The following is a 24,849-nucleotide window of genomic DNA, read 5'->3' as shown; positions in this document are numbered from 1 at the left end:
AGACAAGTACCTATTTTCTATCAGTCAACTATTGGCTCAAAAAGAAAAAAAATTGTAGTACATACAATATAATTATAATGTATGCACTACACAACTTTTTCTTGTAGTACGAAATTTCGTACTACAAGTCCACTACAATAAACTATTAATATCATTTGAAAGGAAAAATAAATATGTTTGTTGGTACTTAAATAATGCCTGGGAATATATTTACCACATTATTCTGAACCTTATTCCCTCGTCTTTAAGTCCAGAATCACTGAAATATTTAATTTTATGCTAAAATTAATATTTTTCATACATACCTTAAAACAAACATTACACTGGAACATATTAAAGATCAATTTGGGATCGTATTTATTATTCATTTCCGTCTTTTTCTCTCCACTCTTGCTATCCTTGTCACTCTTGACTTTAGTTTTGCGTTTTCTTTTCTTTTTTATTTTATTTTCTTCTCTTCTGGCCTTTCTTGCCTCTTTTCTGGCCTGTTTTTCTTTGTTTTTTATTTCTGAGATAATGTTTTCAGTGTTTGGTTCGACGGCTCGAGTTACTCGTGGTTTTATTTGGGATGTCTCCATTTCTGTAAAAATCAAAAGTATACGTTGCCTAATTTAATTAATTTAAACAGGTTTTAACGCGGCACGTGAATAATATTTATGATGTGGATTTACAAATACATATAAGTACCACAATGGGAGAATAGCGTTTAAACAGCCCATAAAAAGTACTTCAAAAATTGTTAGTGTGGTTCCGATTTTTGCCATGTTGGAAACCATATAGTTGAACGATGGTAGCGCCCCCCTGTCATTGAGTTTGGTGGGACAGTTCAGCGTGGGTCATCTATAAGGACTTGACAGTGGCGTCAACTTTTGAGAGCATATTCAGTAGTCCTTCCTTATTGATTGGAAGCTGTGTTAAGAAGAGTGGGTTCAATAATTCAATTAGTAGACCGACTAATAATTTTATCCCAGCCAGGCTCTGATGGCCATAGAGCCCATATTAATTTGAACTTTGTGCTCTGAAGATACGGTTAAAAAACAATGACTTTTTTGAGCCTGGTTAAGCGTTAAACAGCTTGGCCCTATTTAAATTACACTAGTTTTAAGATCTTACGTTTATCCAAAATTGTGCAAATACATATTTGAATATGGCAACACTACCGAAGTCTCTGATGATACTGACCATCTCGTGAGATCCTTTTAAGCGTCCTCCGTCCGAAACCAATACGCGACTCGCGGTCCAAGATCCGTTGGTTCGTCAACAGTTCTCGAATGCGATTCCTTACGAACTCCTCGGATTCCTTGTCTAGAGTGTACGTGTCTGAAAGAAAAATAGTCGAAATATACAGGGTGTTTGGCGGAGGGTTAGACAAACTTCGTGGGTGTGTAGGTAAGGTCATTTTAAGAATACAAGTTCGCCCATTTGACCCTCAGTGAGCTACTTTCTTTTTAAATGTGTTTTTTTTTAACCTGTCGGCCGTTTGGTGTAGTGGTTCGAAACGGACTACTATTCCGGAGGTTGCGGGTTCGATTCCCGCACAGTACAAACATTTGTGTGTATTTAAGTATGTTTATTATAATCCGTTGTAAATTTTTTTTGTCGCGTATTTTCAATCGCTTTTTTATTTGATAATAATATCGAATATGTCTTTAGTCAAATAAAATAAATTTTAGATCCAGATAATGATTGGTTACCTAGTTTAATTTTTGGATAGCTAGTTAAATTAATTTAACTTAGAATTCGATTAAAAAAAAAAATTAAGGTGATAATGGATTAACGGGACTATTCCCACCTCTCGTTCCCACCACTGCAACTCCTGTGTAGCCAGGATCTACAGCTTGACCGCCGCAAAAACCCAACCAGTGAAGGTCAAGTTTGTCCCGGGGGAAAGTTAAACAGTCATTGGACCCGCCGATCGATCTTAAAAACATCTCTGGCTTCTCTTCTTTCCAATGACATATTACATCCCCGATGCTTTCCATATTGCCTGCTACCAACCGGGCAATATGGAAAGCACCGGGGGAGGCCTATGTTCAGCAGTGGACGTCCTGTGGCTGAGATGATGATGACATACCATCTTCTTCTTCTTGCTGTGGGTCTTCCATGTCCCCCATGACTTGTTGGATGAACTCCTCGACTGGCATGGGACCAGGCGGGTCTTCGGTTCGGTTCTCGGCCATTTCAGTCGATTCTGTTGAGTCTACAACAAAACAAAACTTATTTTATACAGGCTGTCCCAAAAAGTAGTGTCGGGACTTCTTGGCGGGAATCTGAAGCGTCATGTTAGCGGTTTTGTTTTATTTCCTCAAATTCGTGTGTTAGCGACTATTAATGTGTAATAATGGTGGATTATTAACCATTGAGTGTTCGTGAACGTGCATGAGTGTGGGCAAGTGAAGCAAAACAGTGCATCGTGATTCTTCTGGTTCTCTCAAGTTGTCCATAGGAGGTCTCAGTAAAGCACCACAACTTTACTGATACTCAAAGGGTGGGATATAATTAAGGATGATAGATGATACCCCTTATCATCTATCATCCTTCATTATATCATTACTTGATCTCATTTTGTAACTCGTATCACTTATATACTTGAAAATGGCACAAATCAAGTCGACCTCGACGTGTATTGCCAACATCATCAAAAAAGAAGAAGAAAAGTAGTGTCAATCAGAAGCCCAGAGGTAGTGCCACAGAATAATTTGGTAGTGCTTTAGTAGGGTTGCCCGAATCAATCACCCCCATGTATGTTCTACGATTTTTCGTTAACGGGAAATACACTTCATCTAAATCTATATAGTTACATATAAAAGGAGAAACTGACTGACTTAGTGACATATCAACGCACAGCCTAAACGGCTAAACGTAGGCACTTGAAATTTGGAAAGGACGTAGCTTAGGTACCGTAGAGGTGCACTAAGAAAGGAATTCCCTAAATTCCCACGGGGCCGGGAATTAGCGGGAAAATCCTTTTGTATGACCGAAATCTAACATTTGTATGAAAAAATCTAAACCGCGTAAGATAGATGAAGGGGGTAAAACGGGATCCACGCGTACGAAGTCGCGGGCGGCCGCTAGTAAAATAAAATTGACAACTTACCATCATCCTCAGGCGTCGGCGTCGATTGTTCAGTTTTTTCTTCTTCGTCCATTTGCTTCATTTCTTCCATCATAGAAACGGTTTCTGGAGTTTCAGGTGGAATTTCTTCTTCTAGCATGTTTTTAGATGATTCTGGAAAGAAATATCCACATGGGTGACATTTGACAATAGGTGGTCGACACTTGGCACCAACAGTCAATTGACATTATAGGGTAGAGACCCAGGTTGTAGTCACTATACATTTTTTTACCACAGTAGGTCAAAAATACTCCAAAATTAATTTGATTCTATAAATAGTTTAAAAACACTATTAAAATGTAAAATCATGAAAACCGTAGATATTTGGCTAAAAACATATTGTAATTGAACAGTTGACGGCCGGATTTGACGAAGGAATGATTAAAGAAAACCGATATAGTCTGTCTGTATCAGATAGTACAATGTAAATACCTTGTTCCTGTAAAGTTTTCTGTCCGTCCCCTACAACCAATAGCAGCGTATCTTGCTGGATCAACTCCTCCAGTGGCATGGCTGTGTTCTGAGGAATGTCTTCAAATGACATCGAGGTGTTCTGCGGAATGTCTTCAAATGGCATCGTAGCATTCTTTAGAGTGTCTTCAAATGGTATTGTGGAATTCTGCGGAGAGTTCTCAAATGGCATCGTGGCATTTTGTGGAGTATCTTCAAGTGGTATTGTGGTGTTCTGTTGAGTGTGTTCAAATGGTATTGCTGTGTTCTGCTGAATGTCTACAAGAGGTATTGCGGTCTTCATTGGAGTGTCTTCAAGTAACATTGCTGTGTTCTGCAGAGTGTCTTCAGATGGTATTGTGGTGTTCTGCGGAGTGTCCTCAAATGGAATTGTAGTGTTCTGCGGAGTGTCTTCAAGTGGTATCATGGTGTTCTGTGGAGTGTCTTCAAATGGCATTTTAGTGTTCTTTGGAGAGTCAGGAGTGTCTTCAGTTTTATTCTCCTCCTTGGCTGAGTCGATTTGGTCCGTAATTCCTTTAAATACGATAAAAAATATTTTAGTTTCGTTCGTTTCAGTCAAATAACGTCCACTGCTGGACAAAGGCCTCCCCCAAGGCTTTCCAGAACGACCGGTCCTGCGCCGCCCGCATCTAGGCAGTTCCCGCGACCTTCACCAGATCGTCGGTCCACCTAGTGGGGGCCTACCCGCACCACGTCTTCCGGCTCGCGGTCACCACACGAGAACTTTTCTGCCCTAACGTCTATCAGCTCTACGAGCTATACTATTGGTTTTATCTTTTTTTTCAATGTTGTTTTACTGTTTGTTTTTTTTTATCCACAACGAGGAAGCTCTTGGCTTGTATCTCACCTGATGGTAAGTGACGATCAGGCCGAAGGTGGAACCGAGCTTCACCCGGAATCCTCAACCACGGAGGAACTGGCTATCTTACCTTTAACTGCCGGAACACAACAATGCTGTTAACATTGTTGTTATGGCGACAGACTTAGGTAAGATGGTGGTAGCTAGCCAGGCGGACTTAGAACAAGCCCTACCACCAACCAAACCGAACAGAAAAATCTGCCCCCACTGGGAATCGAACCCGGGACCTCTGCGTCTGAAGCAGGTGGTCTTACCACTAGACCACAGAGGCGGTGCGGTTGTTTTTCTCTATAAATTATATTTTCTTGCATCTATCATACAATTAACTACCATCAGACCCTATTACAGAGACAGATGCCCGTTTTCACCATCAATCCCTAATTTTTAAGTGACCCCTATGAAAACAAAATTCCTGATGTATTACCATAGGGGTCACTTAAAAAATAGGGATTGATGTTGAAAACGGGCAAGAGTCCATTATAATAAATAATAAAAAATAAATAAATAATTGTTTATTTGGCACAACACATTAAAATTAAAACTAAAAATAAAATTACTTGTATGGTCACTTACCATCATCGTGTTCTTCTAAATCCGGATCGTGTATCATCTTCTTGAACAGTACACGCAAACGCCGTTCGTTCTCTTCCTTGTCGAACGCTGACATGCTATCGGTGTATTCTGCGTCGTAACCTATAATTTAAAAAAAATCTTTATTATCTTCCCTTTCCTTTTCTTTATTTTACAATTTGTCTAACTGACAGACCTATTAATACTTTAAATGCAAAAGTAAGTCTGTATATCACGCTTTCACCACTAAGCCACTGAATCAATTTTTATGAAATTTGGCATAGAGATAGATTAATACCCGTTTTTATCATCAATCCCAAATTTTTAAGTGACCCCTATGGTAACACATAACAGGAATTTTGTTTTCATAGGGGTCACTTAAAAATTTGGGATTGATGGTGAAAACGGGCATAAGTCCCAGGAAAGCAAATAGGATATTTTTATCCTAAAATTTCTCGCGGACGAATTCGCGGGCAAAAGCTAGTAATAAATAAGTGACATAAGCCTTAAAATAGCTGGCAAAAGTTAGTATGTTACAAGTTGGTACAGAGTATATTTATCATGTAGTTAGAAGATCCTATAATCATTCAAACCTGTGAATGGTTCCTCTTTTTCAATGTCCAGCAAATCTATCTCCAAATCAGGAACGGGATCCATCGGCTCTTCTTTTATCTGTATATTGGGCAGGGTCTTCAATTTGCTGAAAAAATCAAATCAATATGTGAAGTATGAAATCAGTATGTAATAGAACAAACTTGAATATCCTACAAGAGATAGTGAATTTTTCAAGTGTAAAATCAATTTCCAAAGAACTACGGAGAAGTGCCAATCGTTTCAAACTAATGCCATCTTAGGACAAAGGCCTTCTCGCAATTAGGCGCTTCCTGTCCTGCGACCTTCACCAGATCGTCGGTCCACCCAGTGGAAACTTTTCGTTTTCCGTTTCGTGGTCGACACTGAAGAACTTTTCTGCCTATCTATACCAATATTATAAATGCGAAAGTAACTCTCTCTGTCTGTCTTGCTTTCACGCCTAAACCACTGAACCGATTTTGATTAAATTTGGCAGGGAGATAGTTTCGAGTCCCGGGCATAGGATAGTTTATATCCCGGTTTTTGAAATAGGGACGCGCGCGATAAAGTTATTCCGTGACAGACAAAATGCCACGCGGGCGAAGCTACGGGCGGAAAGTTAGTTATTGAATATTGAATAAATCATTTACAGCACGAGTATACTTACGTTTTCATAGACACGTTGTGTGTATTCTTGTAGTGTAGTTTCAGGAAAGTCTTGCTTTTGTATATTTTGCCACATATTTTGCATTCAGTCTGTGGAACAAATAAATGTTTATTTTTATTTGTATAGAGAACAATAGTGTCTAGACAAACCTCAAGAGGATTTAAGACACTATTTATGAAAATGAAATGAAAACGAAAATGTTTTATTTTATAAATAAAGTTGATTCACAAAGTATTTTGGTAACCATTCTTTTAAGTATAAGAATACCTGTAGTAGGAGGTTACCGCTCTTCCAACAGTATTAACATACATCCTTATTTAGTGTGTTTGTGGTGTATTGAGTGAATTTGTGTGTTGTGTTGTATTTAAATCAATGATGTAATGGCTAAATAATGTAATAATAAATAAAAAAAATGCGCTCTCAAATATGTAAAATACAAATGTTATGTAAAATGTAACACTCCAAATACACATACAAGTAGCAAATATTTTTGAATCATTTTATACTAATTTTCACGATTTTTTAAAAAGTTATCAGCTTTTTGAATGCGAGTGGACGCAAACAGGCGGATTTACCCTATACAAAAAAATCCTCACCTTATTATCATAGTTATGTCCGTACTTGATATGCATCACTATACTCGGCTTGTTGTGCGTCACGAAGTCGCACATATCGCAAATATACTTCTGTCTGTCCTTCGCGTGTTTGGTGCGGATGTGCTTGGTCAGGTAGTTCTTGGTGAGGAATCTGTGGACAAAAGTGATTATTATCAACAAGGGGCGTAGTGAACCTTAATTTCGAACTCCTCCTATGTTCTTCTGATTAATTTCGTTGCGGGTCCAATGACAGTTTAACTTTCCCCCGGGACAAACTTGACCTTCATTGGTTGGGTTTTTGTGGCGGTCAAGCTGTAGATCCTGGCTACACAGGAGTTGCAGTGGTGGGAACGAGAGGTGGGAATAGTCCCGAAAAGGGGCGTAGTGTGAGTTTACATCAAACGTCGTCACTAGTGCCTGCTAGTGCGGGAAGAGCCTGGATGCGGGCAGCGCAGGACCGTGCATTGTGGAAAACCTTGGAGGAGGCCTTTGTCCAGCAGTGGACGTCATTTGGCTGAAACGGTAACGGTAACGGTGATGTCATTAAATGTATGACGGATTGGACAGCGCCCCTAGCGGAAACTTTCAAGAACTAAAATTTTGATTTTTTTTTTTAACGCACGTTACAATAATATTATAGTCTCCACTGCCGGAGGAAATTAGATTCTATTGATAGAAATTATAATATTGTACACATATCACCACACAAAACATAAATAGTAGATACAAAATCAAAACGGCACAATTTATATAATCTTATCACTAGGAAGCGATATCTTCTAGATAACCCAAGAAGAGAAGATATTTCAACCAACTCTCTGTTTGAAATAAAATAGGGAGGCGGTGATGAAATAAATAAATAAAACATAATGCTATCGTAATACTGATAAACGATGACGTATTTTGTATACGTTAAAGACGGCGTCATCACAGGTCATTTAGTCTCCACTATAACAAGACACGTTACCTACACACCTTCAACCGCGCTGAGCCTCCATATAAATAGCCTTAAACACACTACATAACATCACAGTACATCACGCACACATTACCACGCACAACATACACACACACACACACATACACACACACACACACACACATTACACCCACTACCTCAGTTACTTTTTGTTTAGTTTTGTTTAGTCTAAGTAAAAAAAAAAATATTATTCTAGTTATCTTAAAGAGTTTAATAACTGTTAATTGCCATGTACCGTGTGTCCTCACTATATTTTATCAACATTGTTAACCTGTGTTACTTAAGGCTGCCGCGACACAAGCACAGCTTAGTGCAGCAGCCGCTAGACAAACAAACTGTAATTCTTTTGTTGGCAAATAAAATACTTTTTACTTTTTTTTTTTTTTACTTATAATTTTAGTACGATATTGGTACAAAAAAATCCGTAGAAGTCTCTTTAACATTTCGGGGCACAAGTAAAATATTTTAAAATGTAATCGCAAACACCACTTCAATGCAAATATTTGAATACGAAGAAAAAAATTGATTACCATTTTCAAATATTTTTGAAAAAAAAAACAGATTTAAAAAAAAATTAACAAAATAAAATATAAAATTAGAAATCAAAATAAAAAAACTAGAGTGGCCCATGAGGGGATCGAACCCGCGACCTTCGCGTTATTAGCACGACGCTCTAACCAACTGAGCTAATGGGCCAGATGCCAGAGTGACGAAAATAGCGAACGCTTCCTTTGACACTTCTGCTGTCAGTTGGAAGCGCATGCGTAGAGAAATAACAACATTTTGTAAACACTAGCACGCTTTAGACTTTAGAGACTCGGAGAGCTATCTTACATTACAAATGTATTATTCACTAAAGAAAAATCACTTTTAACAACCAAAAAATGTTTTGTGTTTTATAGAAAATATTAGCACACATTTTAGGCACAATCACCTTATTGTAAAAACAAATTAATTAAGACAATATTTTAGGCCACCCATGTGTTAAAAAATATTCGAAAGTATATCCGTATTCACAATATACAGGGTGTTAGGTAAATGGGTATATGAGCCGACACTAGCCCATGTTAAAATGGTCATATAAATGGTATAGTGAAGTCAGAAAATTTATATCTTCATTTTAATTATTTTAATTTTCATACAAATCGGATTTTATAAATTTTTTTTTGTTTGAAAATTTAAAAAAATAAAATGATGATATCAAATTTCTGACTTCATCATACCATTTATATGCCCATGTTATCATGGGCTAGTGTATGTCGGCTCATATACCCACTTACCTAACACCCTGTATACTTTCTTAAGTGAAGCAGCAAATCGAACGCACATCGTTGAATAGAGCTCTGTGATTGGTTCGTGTGTCACCCTGTGCGTCCACGCGCACTGTGAGACCTCATAGTAATGTTTTACATGTTAATGATGTAGCCCTTTACAGTCCACTGCTGGACTATGAGCCTCCTCCACTATAGTGGAGGGTTTTGCCATAATCCCCACGCTTGGCAGGCGAACGCAGTTTAAAAGATTGATGTTTTTCAGAGAGCGCTGCTTCGTTTATGAATACGGATATTAATCTCTTCAATTAGTTTCAAACTGCAGAAAATGGTGGAGGAAATACATGATTAAGCATAAATAATATTAACCACTTATTTACCTCTCAGTGTCTTCAGGCAACTTAAAAAAAGTACATTCTATGTTTTTATTATTATTTAGGCAGTTAAATACTGCACAGTATTGAGTACACCGTTTTTTTTTCCATCATACACAAGAATACGCGTGCGTGAGTCAATGTTCGCTCGTATGTGAGGCCTTGTCGAATAGTATCCTGTAGGTGGGCCATCGTGCGTGTTTTGTTTTCGATGTAAACTCGCGGAGATGAACAGGCCTGGTAATGTGTGCAGTTCCTAATTCAACAAGCAAGAGTCCTGTCTTTTCTTACCTCACCCCACAATACTGGCAAGCTTCGGTCTTTGCCCCAGGCTTTTCATGCAGCTTGATGTGTCTCACCAGTCGCACCCGTCTACTGAAGCCTCTGCCACAATATCCACATACCCACTGAGGCGGTAAGTGAATTACCGAATGTTTCTTCAGAGTTCCCTGTAACAGTTTTTACAAGAGTTACGCTAAGGCATGTTATACACACACAAGGTGGACCGACGACCTCATAAAGGTAGCAGGAAGGCGCTGGATGCAGGCCGCCACCAACTGGATATTGTGGAAATCATTGGGGGAGGCCTATGTTCAGCAGTGGACGTCATTTGGCTGAAACGAACGAACGATAGCTCATTATTATGTGCGATTTCCACCAAAGCGGATGGGAGAGATATTGATATTTGTATCTCTCCTCCAATGATTTGCAGATTGACCGATTGGCCAGCGCCTTCCTAGTACCCTTATGAGGTCGTCGGTCTATCTTGTGGGTGGACATCTAACGCTGCGCTTTCCGGTACGTGGCCTCCAGAATCTTGCTACCATCGGCCGTCAGTTCTGCGTACTATGTGCCCTGCCCATTGCCACTTCAGCTTGCTAATCCGTCGGGCTATGTCAGCGACTTTAGTTCGTTTACGGATCTCCTCATTTCTGATTCGATCTCGTAAAAACTTACATAATAATTATCCTACCCGCATTGGTAAAACCGAGCCTAAAGGATTGGCAATCTCTATTTATAACAACTACCGCACACAATTAATTTTAATTCATATTCATTTATTCACTTCGGAATGATACAGAAGTTCCAACAATAAAGGGTAGTAGCACAGAATAATAATAAGTACCTACTACGTACAGAAGTTTTACTTCGCGAAGGTATTTAAAAAAATGTATGCTCAATGTCATTAACAATATGGTGTAATTTAGCCTGTCTCAAGAGTCAAGCACCATTTTGTTGACAAACGTCAGTGATCGGCACTGCGCCGAAGCTATAGGGCTGACTTCGGTAAAATGATGTGACGTGAGGTGCCAAACTGCGGAAAATGGCGGAGGAAATACATGATTTAGCATGAATTATCATGAATAATATTAACTACTTATTTACCTCTCAGTGTCTTGAGGCAATTTAAAATAGTACATTCTGTGTTTTTATTATTATTTAGGCAGTTAAATACTGCACAGTATTTAGTACACCATTTTCTTTATTTTCTTCCATCATACACAAGAATACGCGTGCGTGAGTCAATGTTTGCTCGTATGTGAGGCCTTGTCGAATAGTATCCTGTGGATGGGCCATCGTGCGTGTTTTGTTTTCGATGTAAACTCGCGGAGATGAATGTTACATTGCTACCTCATAGAGGTATATGTGATTTGTAAACAATAAAATTAGGCATTTATCCATCCATAAAATAAAATTAGAACTTTAAATAATTTTGCAAATGTAGGTAAAAGTATGATATGGTATATAAAAGCATGCTAGTTTAACTTTCCACCGGGACAAACTTGGCCTTCGCTGGTTGGGTTATTGGCGGTCAAGCTGTAGATCCTGGCTACACAGGAGTTGCAGGTGGGAACGAGAGGTGGGAATAGTTCTATCTCTGAGGACCTATAAGTGGTTATCAAGTGTTATTAATTGTAAAATAATCAATTATGTAAACCCTGGTCTTCCTAATATAAATAAATAAATAGTCCCGTTATTATGTTAGTAGGAAAAACCTCACCTTATCCTTAAAGCTGGCCTTACACCCGTCGTAGGCGCACTTGTAGGGGCGCACGTTTATATGCGTCCGCATATGCGAGCTCAGGTTGTACTTGTTGGGTATGCGAACCCCGCAGACGTTGCATATGCACGCTTATTATACAGAGTGTAGTTTTGAACAGCAACGCCCGACTTACGGGTGATAGTATACATGAAAGTTTTTTTTTTAATACAACAAGGCAGGTTTGACCGCAATCGCACCTGGTGTTAAATAATTACAAAAAAGCTATTACTAATATGTATTAATAAAAACTTGTTCAAACGTATCCTAAACTTTCGAGACGGCGCTTGTTACCGCCCGCACCAACCCCGCGTGCCCCGCTACACCACCGAGTAAATGAGACCGTCTGATATCGAGTGACCCATAGCAGCTGGCCCTCGTAAAAATACCATAATTTCCTGATTTCATGCATTTTCCATGAAAATTTAAGGTTTTTTTGAGCATCAGCGTCGTGTATACTACCACCCTTGAGATGATCGTTGTTTTATAAAACCACACCCTGTATTAGTAGGAAAAATCTCACCTTATCTTTAAAGCTGGCCTTACACCCGTCGTAGGCGCACTTGTACGGGCGCACGTTGATATGCGTGCGCATATGCGAGCTCAGGTTGTACTTGTTGGGTATGCGAACCCCGCAGACGTTGCATATGCACGCTTATTATACAGAGTGTAGTTTTGAACAGCAACGCCCGACTTACGGGTGATAGTATACATGAAAGTATTTTTTTTTAAATACAACAAGGCACGTATTTGACCGCAATCGCACCTGGTGTTAAATAATTACAAAAAAGCTATTACTATACATATTAATAAAAACTTGTTCAAACGTATCCTAAACTTTCGAGACGGCGCTTGTTACCGCCCGCACCACCCCCGCGTGCCCCGCTACACCACCGAGTAAATGAGACCGTCTGATATCGAGTGACCGTAATCGAGCGTAAAAATACCATAATTTCCTTATTTCATAGATTTTCCATGAAAATTTGAGGTGTTTTTTTGGCATCAGCGTCGTGTATACTACCACCATTGAGATGATCGTTGTTTTATAAAACCACACCCTGTATTAATAGGAAAAAACTCACCTTATCCTTAAAGCTGGCTTTACACCCGTCGTAGGCACACTTGTACGGGCGCACGTTGATATGCGTCCGCATATGCGAGCTCAGGTTGTACTTGTTGGGTATGCGAACACCGCACACGTTGCATATGCACGCTTTGGTCTGCTCGTGGACGAGGTTCTAGGGAGAAAAGGATAAATAAATAAATCTTTGGACAATTTCACAAAGCGCTATCAAGCCCCAAAGTAAGCAACTAAATTAGTTAAATATGCTTGTGTTATGGGTGCTAGCTTAACGGATATCCTACTATCCTACTATAATATTATATTATATAATATTATAAATGCGAAAGTTTGTGTGGATGTCTGGATGTTTGTTACTCTTTCACGCAAAAACTACTGAACGGATTTTGTTGAAACTTTACAGTATTATTGTTTATAATCCAGATTAACATATAGGCTATAATTTATGACGATATGTGACAAATCAATTTCAATAAATAAATAAGACGTGTCTAAAAAGCGCCATCTATCGTCATTGGTTAAAAACTACAGCGCTGGACAAACTACTATTTTTGACATTGGTAAATATTCATGCGGGGGAAGCCGTGAAACGCTATCTATCAACATGATATCTAACAGAGGTAAAACGAGGTCCACGCGTACGAAGTCGCTATATTAAATAAATCTTTGGACAATTTCACACAACACAACGCCATGGCCATCTTGTGTTATGGGTGCTAGCTTAACGAATATACTACTTATAGATCGTTTCATCCACTCGGCCGCGCCCCATGTGTGGTCCCGGTCGCGCGGGGTGCGGGGAGTGTGGTCCGAGCAAGCCGTAAGGCATTACTGTAGTGTGCGTGTGCACTCATGGAGCATTTAGCGTGTACCGATAACACTCAAACATTCGCGGGAGAATGGTGGGGCGCGTCCGAGTGGATGAAATGTCAAATTGTAAACCAGTCTTTCCCAAAGTGGGCGATAACGCCCCCTTGTGGGCGCTGCAGGCTTAAAGGGGGGCGGTAAGAGACCCAGAAAAAAAATCGGGACGTTGTGTAGAGGATTGGGAGGCGTCATCTACTAGGAGGACTCTTAGACACCGACTGAGCTCGACTATTGACTACAAAAAAGGGGGCGCTAAAAATAACTTATTCTCAAAGTGGGCAGTAGACCAAATAGGTTTGGGAACCGCTGTTGTAAACTAAGAGAGGGTTAGGTTAGGTTAGATTGTAATTTAACTACGTCAGATTATAATCTGACGGAATTCACAATTTTACGGTGACATATACATACCTTATGCGTCAGCAGCCCTCGCTTGTTTTTGAAGGTAGCTTCACACTTGTCGCAAGCGTGATTCCGGTCTTCTGGCGCTATATGATTCTCCTTCATATGAGCGGTGAGGTGATACTTTGAATAGAATCTGTGGACAAACAAAACATAAACATCCGCGGGCATTTTACACGGTTCCATCTGGTTCCAAACTAAGCAAAGCTTGTGCTATGGGTCCCCCAAGGATCCAAAACGCCCGGTCCAGCCCTGCCCGTATCTAGGTGCTTCCCGCAACCTTCACAATATCGTCGGTCCACCTAGTGGTAGGCCTGCCTATGCCATGTCATCCGGTAAGAGGTATGGAAATCCTTGGGGAAGGCCTTGGCCCTGCATTAGACGTCTTTTGTAAAAGCTAAAGTCATAAAGCCATAGCGTGGGTAGTGTATGCCAAATCCTCCATTTGCCTCTGGTAAATTATAGGGTCGTGCTTTTACAGTGGAGACTGGATGACCTGATGATGCCTCAGGTAGATTAGAGAGGGACGTGCTGATGGCCTGATGACGCTGTGGCGACATCTATCGATACGCCACTACAGTCATTAACCAACAGATGGCGCTGACACCTACCTTACTACGGCATAGTCCACCGCGCCTACAATCCTGCATCGCGGTGTCGATATTTTCTACCATGACAAGTATATTATAATAGAAAAACCAATATGGTGTAGGTAAATTGGACCTTGGTCTTACGCACATCACATCTTATCATCATCAAGCACTTAGCTTCTTTATTGTGGTATATTTAAATTCCACAGTTCACCATTCTACGGTAGTTAAAGCCCGGTCTGTGAGTACGTAGAATTTTGTCCAATGACCCCAAGCTACCCATCCTTATCGCTCGCGCGTAATTATGTTGCTGTCGCGCTCGCACACTTACTGCGGGCGCCCGTCGCACAGTCGCGACAGCAATATAATTACGCGCGAGCGATAAGGATGGGTAGCTTGGGGCTGGGGTCATTGGACAAAATTCTACGTGCTCACAGACCAGACTATAGTAGGTGATGGCCTGAAGAACTTGATGGTGTCTCAGGTAGATTAAAGAATGTCGTGCTTAAGCAGTGGAGATACTTGGATGGCTCGAACTTGGAGTGCAAGTGTGGTTGTGTTCCCCAGTCGACGAAGCACATGATGTCGTGCCCTGCGTGCCCAAACAACTGCACGCAGGAAGATTTAATGAAGGCTACTGATAACGCCACTCTTCTAGCGGAGTTCTGGGCTGACACTGTAAAGGTTTGTTGTCGACACGACAAGAAGAAGAAGAAGAAGTCTAGATAGTCGGCCGTTTGGTGTAGTGGTTCGAAACGGACTCCTATTCCGGAGGTTGCGGGTTCGATTCCCGCACAATATAAACATTTGTGTGCATGAACATATTTGTTTGTATTGGACTGGGTGTTTTCTATGTATAAAATGTATGTATTTACAAAAAAAAAGTATTTAAGTATGTTTATATCCGTTGTCTAGTACCCATAGTACAAGCTTTGCTTAGTTTGGGACTAGAAGCGCAGTGTAAAATGTCCAAGGATATTTATTATTATTATTATTTATTAAGTGGAGTGTGAATGAGCTGATGATGACTCACCTCTTGTTACACATATCGCAAGGGTACTTCTTGATGCCCATGTGCCTCTCTTGGTGCTTTCGTAGCGTAGAACTGTCCCGGCAGGCGTAGTCGCAGAACACACACTTGAACGGTTTCTCATCTGTCAAAAAATACAAAAAATATCTTCAAATATTCGTTAGATATTCCTTGATATGGTTTCCTAGACTGCATCTAACTTAACGCCAGGTGCGATTGCAGTAAAATACCTGCCTTGTTATGCATAAAAAAGATATATTCTATCCTACTGCGTTACCTATCCTCTCCTCATCATCGTCATTTCAGCCACCTATGCCCCAGCCTATCCCCTAATGATTTCCACAATGACCAGTTGGTAGCTGCTACCTTTATGAGGTCGTCGTATATCCTAGCCTAATTCCAATTAATAAGTGTGACAGTTTGTGACCATGGATGGATGTTTGTTATTCTTTCACGCTTAAACTACTAAACCGATTTAGATGATGAAAGGTAATAGAGTCAAGAGTTTGAGATCCAGGAAAAAAACATACGATTTTTATGATTTTTTATACAAGTTTTTGAAGATAGTAGTCATAACTTGTTTTATTTAACTTCAATATTAATTCTTTCATTCTATTACAAAATCAAGTACAGATGACAGCACATTAAACTAAATGGAGTTTTATCTCTTTGAAATACAGACTATTTTGCAAGAAAAATGTATGGTTTCATGTGCTCTCGACTGCATAATACATAAACAATCTTTATGATGGCAATCAACACAAAATTGCGTAATTATTCAAGGCTCATTTACTTTCATAGTTTCATAAAGGGCTGATAGTGAAATGGTACAGAAATCGAGAGAAATGTTTATACTTTGGTCTGTGATCGTGGTTCGATTTACTTTAGCAGGTAAAAAGGTTTCAAATGTCATCATCAGGTCATTAAGTCGGCACTGCAGGAGCACGACCTCATAAAGGTAGCAGGAAGGCGCTGGATGCAGGACGCTACCAAGCGGGCGATGTGGAAGTCATTGGGGGAGGCCTATATTGAACGCGGCGGAGCGGGAACGCGAGGACGACCCCTCTGCACCCCCGTTTCGCAGACGGAGGAGGGGAGTTAGAAGGCGGTTGTATGACCGTTCGCTTCTTCCTGCCCTTGGTGGTGGCGCCTCCTCCTGCATTGCACGCACAGGCTACCACCGCCGTCGGACGGGATTGGCCTCGTGGTCCCGGCTAATCCTGTCGGCCCCTCATTAAGTGGGGGCGTGTTGGGTCCGCGGAAGGCGCCTTGGTCGTTTCTGGTTGCGCCGACCACTATGCGGCAGAGGGAACACCCCAGGTTTGTAGTGGGTTCGAGCCCCACATAACCTGCCGTCCCCCGACGGGTCATTTTCCTGGGTAAAAAAAGGCCTATGTTGACAAGTGGACGTCCTGTGGCTGAAATGATGATGATGATGAGCAGGAGCACGACCCTCTAACCTACTAGAGTCAAATGGAGGACTTGGCCTACACTCCCCACGATGGCCAGACAGGTTAGGGAGGCCTGATGTTCACGTATTTGGCTCTTAGTCCCAGAACAGACGGTGAAACGCAACTGCAACGAAACTGCAACTTTCTGATGTATAATGTACGTATATGTCTGAAATATTATGCAGCTTACTATTTTATTTATTTTACCAATGGTCCGTGACCCTCACTCGGCATGGGGCACACTGAAAACCAGCGCCGTGGCCTTCGTCACCGTGGGCCACGGCATATGCTGAGTGGGGTCCCGTTGCAGTGGGCATCTTGTTGGTGGATGGGTGGCACTGCTCAGTTTACTCTTGTTTTTACTTTTTTTCTTGTTCCATTATTATGTGCCACTGTCATGTCTATGTAATTGCCTGTATTTGTGTGATGTCCATTGTAATAAATGTATCTTTCTTTCTTTCTTTGATGATTCTTATGAATGAAACTGAAAGTTTCAAACTGGTCGCGTCATGTGTGGTCTCTCAACGGACGCTATGACAGAAACTTAGATGCAACTCAAAAGTAACTAGCAGTTGCAGTTTCGTTGCAGTTGCGTTTCACCGTCTGTTGGGCCTTGGTTGCCTTTTACGACATACACAGGAAGAATGGGAAGGACCACTCAACCTTCACTGGTTAGGTTTCCATGAAGGACAAGCTGTGGATCCTGGATAAACAGGACTTGCAATGCTGGGAACCCCAGTCGATGAAGCACATGATGTCGTGCCCTGCGTGCCCAAACAACTGCACGCAGAAAATTTAATGAACGCTACTGACAAAGTGACAACGCAACTCTTGTAGCAGAGTTTTGGGCTGACACTGTGTAGGTTTGTTGTCGACACGACAAGAAGTGCTGGGAACGAGAGGTGGGAATAGTCCGTATCCCTGGGACTTCTTCTTTCATTGTAGATCCTGGATATACAGAAGTTCCAGTGGCGGGAATGGGAGGTGGGAATATTATTTTTATTGGAGGCTTAACCGTAGATCCTGGATAAACAGGACTTGCAATGGTGGGAACGAGAGGTGGGATAAGTACCCTAGACATTGCAGAAGTGTGTCGAGAGAATGAGACACTGATATATTCTTTCTCATCTGTTTCAGATGGAAGAGTGTTCTGTGAGGACGCAAACGCCATGCCATGGACAGCATTAGGGGTCTCCTGCCCTGTGAACTGCCATAATGTACTATATGCCATAGAAAGGTTCGTTTTAAACCAAAGATCTCAAGGATTTTCCCAACAACACATTCACGAGCTTCCCCCGACCTCAACTAAACTCGGCGCAAAGATTCGTGGCAGACGGTGAAATAATAAAACAGTGCATATCACGTTTTCTCTTGCTCTCTTATGGGTGTTATACAGAGTCAAGCATAGCGTTGTTTAAAACGTAATAATTAATAATAAGAATATAGGCGAGTGCGCATCTTTGTTTCAAAAATTACTTATGGCCCCGCCTGCCACGAGTCTTTGCGTCGAGTAAGTATAGATGGTCAATATGAACTGTAAATGTGCGATTGCGAAAATAAATCTTCCATTTGCCTCCGATAGTAGTGATCAAGTCCCTGACATAGCCCGTCGGATTAGCAAGCTGAAGTGTGGCAATGGGCAGGGCACATAGTACGCAGAACTGACGGCCGATGGGGCAGCAAGGTTCTGGAGTGGAGGCCGCGTATCGGAAAACAAAGCGTAGGACGTCTACCCAGAAGGTGGACCTCATAAAGGTAGCGCGAAGGCGCTGGATGCAGGCCGCTACCAATCGGGCAATATGGAAATCTTTGGGGGAGGCCTATGTTCAGCAGTGGACGTCCTGTGACTGAAATAATGATGACGGAGTAGTGATAATGAGTGTCATGTTTAACTGACAGTGACCGAGTTTCTTGCGCTGCTTCTTCTCAGCACTGGCCCATTTATTGTCCCGAAGCAGTGGTAGGGTTAATACTGGGACGTGTAAGAGTGCTTTTTAAAAGCCTACTTGTGAACAAAAGAGTTTTATGAGATTTTACTTCCAGATTGAAAATGCTAGACTACCGCAGCCTGCTGGCCGAGGACGTCATCATCAGAGACGATCTGAGCTCCTCGAGACAGATCCTCAGCTCCATCGAGGCCGAGCTCAAACTGAGCTATAACACCTCGTCGAACGAGGTCAAGGTGCAGAAGAACGAGGTTAAGAGACGAACCTTCAACTTTGTGAGGAGGAACAATAAGTATTCGATTGAAGAGGCATTTAAAGGTAAGAGAGTGCATTAACAAAATGGCCGACAACGGTGCCTAACCTAAAACACCAGGTGTTTTAGGTGATCGTTTCATTCACGAAGACGCGCCCCACCATTCTTCCGCTAATGTTTGAGTGTTATCGGTACACGCTAAATCATCCATGAGTGCACACGCACACTACAATAATGACGCTCGGATTGCTCGGATCAAACTCTCCGCACCCCGCGCGACCGAGACCAAAAATTGGTGCATAGCAGATCTGTCATGAAAAGTCATTTTCAAGTCAGAATAGGCTTACGGGACTATTCCAGCCTCTCGCTGCAACTCCTGTGTAGCCAGAATCTACAGCTTGACGGTCAATAAAAAACCCAACCAGTGAAGGCCAAGTTTGTCCCGGGGGAAAGTTAAACTGTCATTGGACCCGCACGAAATTAATCAGAAGAACATAAAAGGAATATGGCTGGCTATACAAGGTGGCAGTGGTGGGATGAGTCCCGTTTTCTTTTACAGTGGCCTGATTCACGTATTTTGACAGTCAAGATCTCGCTAACGTTTAGAAGTCGTCCCATTGAAAAACAGTTCTAAATCCGTATTCACAAGGGTCAATTCGATAGAACGATTACTCGATAGGATCGCAACTCAGCGATTTGTTGTCGTTGAAGTTTTGTTACGTGAATAAGGTAGCTAGAGAGCTAGGCTCTGAACTAAATTATTTGTTGCAGACTTCAATAAACTGTTACACCATAAGAACTTCTTCACCGACATCCAAAAGGAAGTAGACAAAATGGCGGACACCACAGACAATAAATGCTCTACGCTTCTGAAAAAGGCTGCGATCAAACCAAACATGCTGAAGCGGATATTGGGCAAATGTACGCGGAAGTCAAACGTAGAGATGGACTTTTTAAATGGACTGACGAACGTTCTGAATAAATACACGACGAAGATCAAGTTTGACAATGACATGACTAGGGTTAGTATAATCGTCTATGTGTTTTAGTGCTATGGTATAGATCATAGCTAAGTGTCGGCGCAAATAGGCCACCGACCACAGCCACCAGTGGCTGTCGCGCGCTACGGCCACATTTCTAAGAGCGTCAGAAGCGAACGACAGCCACCGGATTGGCTGTCTGACTGGAAGCCGTCACATTTTATAACCCGCTCGTTGTTAAATATTCGGAAGAGGTATTTTAAAATATTTGGATTAGGTAACTCCTTATTTGTTCTTTTGATTAATTTCGTTACAGGTCTAATGACAGTTTAACTTTCCCCCGGGATAAACTTAGCCTGATGGCAAAGTTGGTATTTTATTGGCGGTAAGCTGTAGATCTAAAATACCAACTGGCTGCACAGGAGTTGCAGCGGTGAGAACGAGAGGTGGGTATAGCTTCCCCCAATGATTCCAATATCGCGTGGTTGGTAGCAGCCTGCGTCCAGCACCTTTTTGCTACCTTTATGAGGTCGTCGGTCCACCTTGTGGGTGGACGTCACACGCTACACTCTATTGCCTTAACAAAAATGTGTCACCCTTGTTACAGATACTCCTCCAAAAGATCCTGGGCTCGAACATGGATCTCCGAAACGGGATCTTCGACATAAAAAAGATCCTGAACTACTTGAAGATAGCCATAGAGAACAGAGAGCAGGGACACGACGAGGGCCTGCCTACTGTCAAGCTGGCAAACTCGCACTGTCTGAGCGCACATTTGGCTGGCTGCTTTTGTAAGAGAGGGTATGGTGATTTCCTTCGTTCCTTCATTTCAGCCAAACGATCTTGTTTCCCACGACCGTTTACTAAAGCCCGGTCTGTGAGCACGTAGAATTTTGTCCAATGGCGCGTAATTATGTTGCTGTCGCGCTCGCACACTCACTGCGGGCGCGCGTCGCACAGTCGCGACAGCAATATAATTACGCGCGAGCGATAAGGATGGGTAGCTTGGGGTCATTGGACAAATTTCTACGTGCTCGCAGACCAGACTATAGATCGTACTGTGGCGACATCTACGACGCGCCACTAAAGTCTAGTGACAGTCAACACCAACAGATGGCGCTGACACCTACTTACTAAGGCGCCGCGCCTACAATCCTGCATCGCGGTGTCGAAGTTTTCCACCCTGACAAGTATATAGGGTGGAATTTTGTAATGCCACCTGGAGGGAAAGTACTCAGAAACCATTCCTTCCTTCCTTCCTTTTGAAAAGAAATGGAACTGCATTTTTATATTTCCGTTATCGGCGGTCAAGCTAGTAGATCCTGGCTACACAGGAGTTGCAGCGGTGGGAATGAGTGGTAGGAATAATCCCGTTTGTAAGCACCTGAGTGCGAATGTTTGTCAATTTACTTCTACCTTTAGTCACTATTATCTAAGGCATGCAGTTGATATGCTGGATTCCTGGCTTGAATTAAATTCTTAAATTCTCGAGTTTTTTTAGACTTTGATCGATACTACGCTTCCGCGCAATCTATGCGCATGTCGTGGCAGCTTTTAAATAAGGCTACACTATAAACATGTATTTGTTTTTCGTCATCGTTTCAGCCAAATGACGTCCACTGCTGGACAAAGGCCTCCCCCAAGGTTTTCCACAATGAACGGTCCTGCGCTGCCCGCATCCAGGCTCTTCCCGCGACCTTTACCAGATCGTCGGTCCACCTAGTTTTTCAACAATTTTATTTTAAGTCCTAATTATTTTTCAGGTTCGTGGAACACTCTGGGCGATGCGTGGAGCCTTCCAATTGCACAGAAGAGAAGTCGCTCGCCAAGTATATGGCTAGGATTATTGTCTACTAGTATTATTTCGCATTAAAGAATTAGGATAAAACTTTAATAAAAATAATTTTGCTAATGATCGTCTCTTCCTATGTTCTGATTAATTTCGTTGCGGGTCCAATGACAGTTTAACTTTCCCCCGGGACAAACTTGACCTTCATTGGTTGGGTTATTGGCGGTCAAGCTGTAGATCCTGGCTACACAGCAGTTGCAGCGGTGGGAACGAGCGTTGGGAAGAGTCCCTTTAATCAATGTGTCCATTTTCTTCTCTTAGGTAAAATCGCTTTTCTAATGGTTTATCATCAAAACAAATTTTAATTACTCACTATGAAGTTTTCACTTATGAAAAGACCTAAATACATTTTTTTTTGTATTTAACAACTGGAAAAAAAACTACTACAAGATCTACAAATAATAATGCTTGTGTGAGAGGAGTGAGTTCACCACAATAGTCCAGCAGACCATGGGGTTCGAACTAGCTATCCACGAAACTTTATTTTAGCTATAGTTAATCTTTACTTTTACGAAACTTTATAAAACAGCAATCTTGTTTTGCAGTTTTGTGATGCCATAAAACTAAATATAAAAAGGACTTACCAGAGTGTATGAATCTGTGCGTTGAAAGCGAGTACGGAGAGTTGAATCCTTTCCCGCAGACGTCACAAACGTTGGGTTTTTCACCTGAAAGAAAGAAACAAACTTAAGGTTTCAGCAGGATATACCGGATCGCTTTAAAGATACAAGAGCGCTTTTTTTGTACCATTTGTATTTTATTTTCTTTTCCTGTGTGAACAAAAAAGTTGTTCTATCTATTTTACTTTTTTTTACATGGAAAAAATGCATAAAATTGCAGGCTCAACCTATTTTGAAGATTACCCAAAGTTTTTTTTTCATTATTCAATTAATAGGTTAGATGACATTTTTTTAGAAGTGACATCACACGATGTTTCAACTCCTACTGTAATTATTCAATTAAGAAAAAACATGAGTCCAATATTTTTTATCACTGTTTGACGGACTTAAAGAATTTCTATTTCATTACAGAGTCATCATCCTAATTTCTTTCTTTCAATTTAATAAAAAAATAATTCAAAAAATTACCTGTATGAACTCTCTCATGGGTCACCAAGCCAGACTTGAATAGAAACAGTTTCCCGCAGTATTTACAACTGTAATTCTTCTGTTTGCCTCCGTGCACTCGGTTGTTGTGTCTCGTAAGGTACTTCTGGGTCTTGCCTTTGTACGGACACTTCTTGCACTGGTACGGGTCTGCCGTGTTGTGCGTTTTGATATGGTGGGCTAGACTTGCTTTGTCTGCGAGGACCTGAGAAAGAATGAATGTCTATTGAAGAGCATATCTAAGTATATTTATGTGAACACTAGCTTTTGCCCGCGGCTTCACCCGCATGAAATTTAATTTGTCACAGATCGTCATAAATTATAGCCTATATGTTATTCTGGATTATAAACAATAATACTGTAAAGTTTCATCAAAATCCGTTCAGTAGTTTTTGCGTGAAAGAGTAACAAACATGTTAACATCCAGACATCCATACAAACTTTAGCATTTATAATATTAGTAGGATGTGTACTAGGCAATAGTATGTATGTTACGGCTAAAGATAGGTATGAACATAAACTTAAGATTAGCCGGCTAATTTAAAGGAAGTGACAATAGTGACTGAGTTTCTTTCGCTGCTTCTTTTCAGCACTGGCCCATTTTAGTCCCGACGCAGTGATGGGGTTAATACTGGGACGTGTAAAAGTGTTTTTTAAGAGCCTACTTGCAAAAATAAATGAGTTTTGTGTATTGATATCTCTTCACTGGAGGAACACAACCCTACCCAAAACCGATCGAGTTAACTGCACACTTCGCTCGAATGCGACTTTTCTTTGCACTCGCCCACACCTCCCGCGTACGCCCCGTCCTTGGGGGCGTCCATTAACTACGTGAGACAATTTTGGCTATTTTTCAACCGCTTGGTGAGATTTCATGAGATTTTGCCAGACGCCCTGATCTCACGTGAGATTTCCATAATGCCTATTTGCAATGTAAATGAGTTGATCCATGCTTCGAAAATATTAGATTTTATAAAAAAAACCTGACCTGCGTAAAAAAATTAACTGAAATGATAAAACAAAACAATTTAGGACCAGTTTTTTTACTTTTAGTACAATTTTTAACTATTAGTTTACATTTTGTTAATATTTAAGCATTGGTAGCAAACTGCGGATCTAAAAACTGGGCCTGTGTTCACAAATGCAGATGGAGGATTTACTCTGATTGTTGTGGAAAAAAATTACGTGATATCCCCCACGTGAGATTAAGTGAGGTTTTTCTGGACCCCCTCGACCCCTCCCTCCCCTAAAAGTCTCACGTAATTAATGGACGCCCCCTTACCAGAGCACGATGTGACGTCACGGCTGCCAGGTGCGCAGTTAACCCGACCGGGTTGTACAAAACAAACTTTTCATAACTTATTTTCTTCTTGTATCATGAAAACAGTTGGAAAACTACGAACAGTTATTTAAAAGCAAATTCAGCACGAGTACAGTACCTTGCCGCATTCCCCGCATTTTGGTTCTGCATAAGTTTGAACTTTTCTTCTTCTGGTTCTTCTTTTTAGATTTTCTCTCAAGATCTCGTGCGAAGACAAGAACTCTTCATCTTCCGTCTGTAAATAGTAAAAAACAATTATTGAGACTGGTTGAAGGTGGGTGAGAAAAATTAAAATTCAGAAAAAACTTTTATTTTCAACGAAAAAGGAAAGACATCTTACGACTGTAGCTGCCATTTTAATGTTATTTTGGAAATTCAATTCATTTTAAGTATTATTAACTGCAGAAAATTAGATTTTCTCAAAAATTTGTGTTTTTTCGGCCGATTCCGGATATTTAAT

At 41.1% G+C, this 24,849-nt stretch overlaps 2 protein-coding genes and 1 non-coding gene across 3 annotated transcripts in view; 1 reads left to right on the top strand and 2 right to left on the bottom strand.

Annotated features, from left to right (window-relative positions):
• Nucleotides 1-24,849, bottom strand: part of LOC135085165 (uncharacterized) — a 27,486-nt gene extending 2,637 nt beyond the window's left edge. The window contains exons 1-17 of the mRNA XM_063979921.1: nucleotides 24,730-24,849; nucleotides 24,508-24,624; nucleotides 23,051-23,273; nucleotides 22,547-22,630; nucleotides 15,487-15,607; nucleotides 13,873-13,999; nucleotides 12,599-12,754; nucleotides 9,767-9,924; nucleotides 6,852-7,002; nucleotides 6,256-6,344; nucleotides 5,609-5,715; nucleotides 5,019-5,138; nucleotides 3,548-4,099; nucleotides 3,098-3,229; nucleotides 2,075-2,200; nucleotides 1,183-1,320; nucleotides 306-580 (exon numbers count right to left, since the gene is read on the bottom strand). Of these exons, the coding sequence (XP_063835991.1) occupies nucleotides 306-580; nucleotides 1,183-1,320; nucleotides 2,075-2,200; nucleotides 3,098-3,229; nucleotides 3,548-4,099; nucleotides 5,019-5,138; nucleotides 5,609-5,715; nucleotides 6,256-6,344; nucleotides 6,852-7,002; nucleotides 9,767-9,924; nucleotides 12,599-12,754; nucleotides 13,873-13,999; nucleotides 15,487-15,607; nucleotides 22,547-22,630; nucleotides 23,051-23,273; nucleotides 24,508-24,624; nucleotides 24,730-24,744 (2,691 nt within the window). The 5' untranslated portion in view covers nucleotides 24,745-24,849. The remainder of the gene's footprint in view (nucleotides 1-305; nucleotides 581-1,182; nucleotides 1,321-2,074; nucleotides 2,201-3,097; nucleotides 3,230-3,547; nucleotides 4,100-5,018; nucleotides 5,139-5,608; nucleotides 5,716-6,255; nucleotides 6,345-6,851; nucleotides 7,003-9,766; nucleotides 9,925-12,598; nucleotides 12,755-13,872; nucleotides 14,000-15,486; nucleotides 15,608-22,546; nucleotides 22,631-23,050; nucleotides 23,274-24,507; nucleotides 24,625-24,729) is intronic.
• Trnai-aau (transfer RNA isoleucine (anticodon AAU)) lies at nucleotides 8,453-8,526 on the bottom strand. The gene has a single exon. It is a non-coding gene; the product is annotated as a tRNA-Ile (tRNA).
• Nucleotides 16,781-21,970, top strand: LOC135085137 (uncharacterized). Its single transcript, XM_063979892.1, has 5 exons — nucleotides 16,781-16,803; nucleotides 18,978-19,198; nucleotides 19,905-20,155; nucleotides 20,721-20,914; nucleotides 21,877-21,970. The coding sequence occupies exons 1-5, from the start codon at nucleotides 16,781-16,783 to the stop codon at nucleotides 21,968-21,970; spliced, it is 783 nt and encodes a 260-aa protein (XP_063835962.1).

This window comes from Ostrinia nubilalis, chromosome 28, assembly GCF_963855985.1.
Source record: "Ostrinia nubilalis chromosome 28, ilOstNubi1.1, whole genome shotgun sequence".
In the NCBI taxonomy this organism is placed as follows: domain Eukaryota; kingdom Metazoa; phylum Arthropoda; class Insecta; order Lepidoptera; family Crambidae; genus Ostrinia; species Ostrinia nubilalis.
Note: the sequence above shows the minus strand (reverse complement) of the source record. Positions and strands in the feature narration are given on the sequence as shown.

Bases quoted from the DNA above. Each gene is read 5' to 3' on its own strand.
- LOC135085137 (XM_063979892.1), top strand. From the start codon at position 16,781: ATGCGGCAGAGGGAACACCCCAG. The intron at 19,199-19,904 runs GTAAGAGAGTGC...TATTTGTTGCAG, and splicing joins GATTGAAGAGGCATTTAAAG to ACTTCAATAAACTGTTACAC. The intron at 20,915-21,876 runs GTATGGTGATTT...ATTATTTTTCAG, and splicing joins GGCTGCTTTTGTAAGAGAGG to GTTCGTGGAACACTCTGGGC.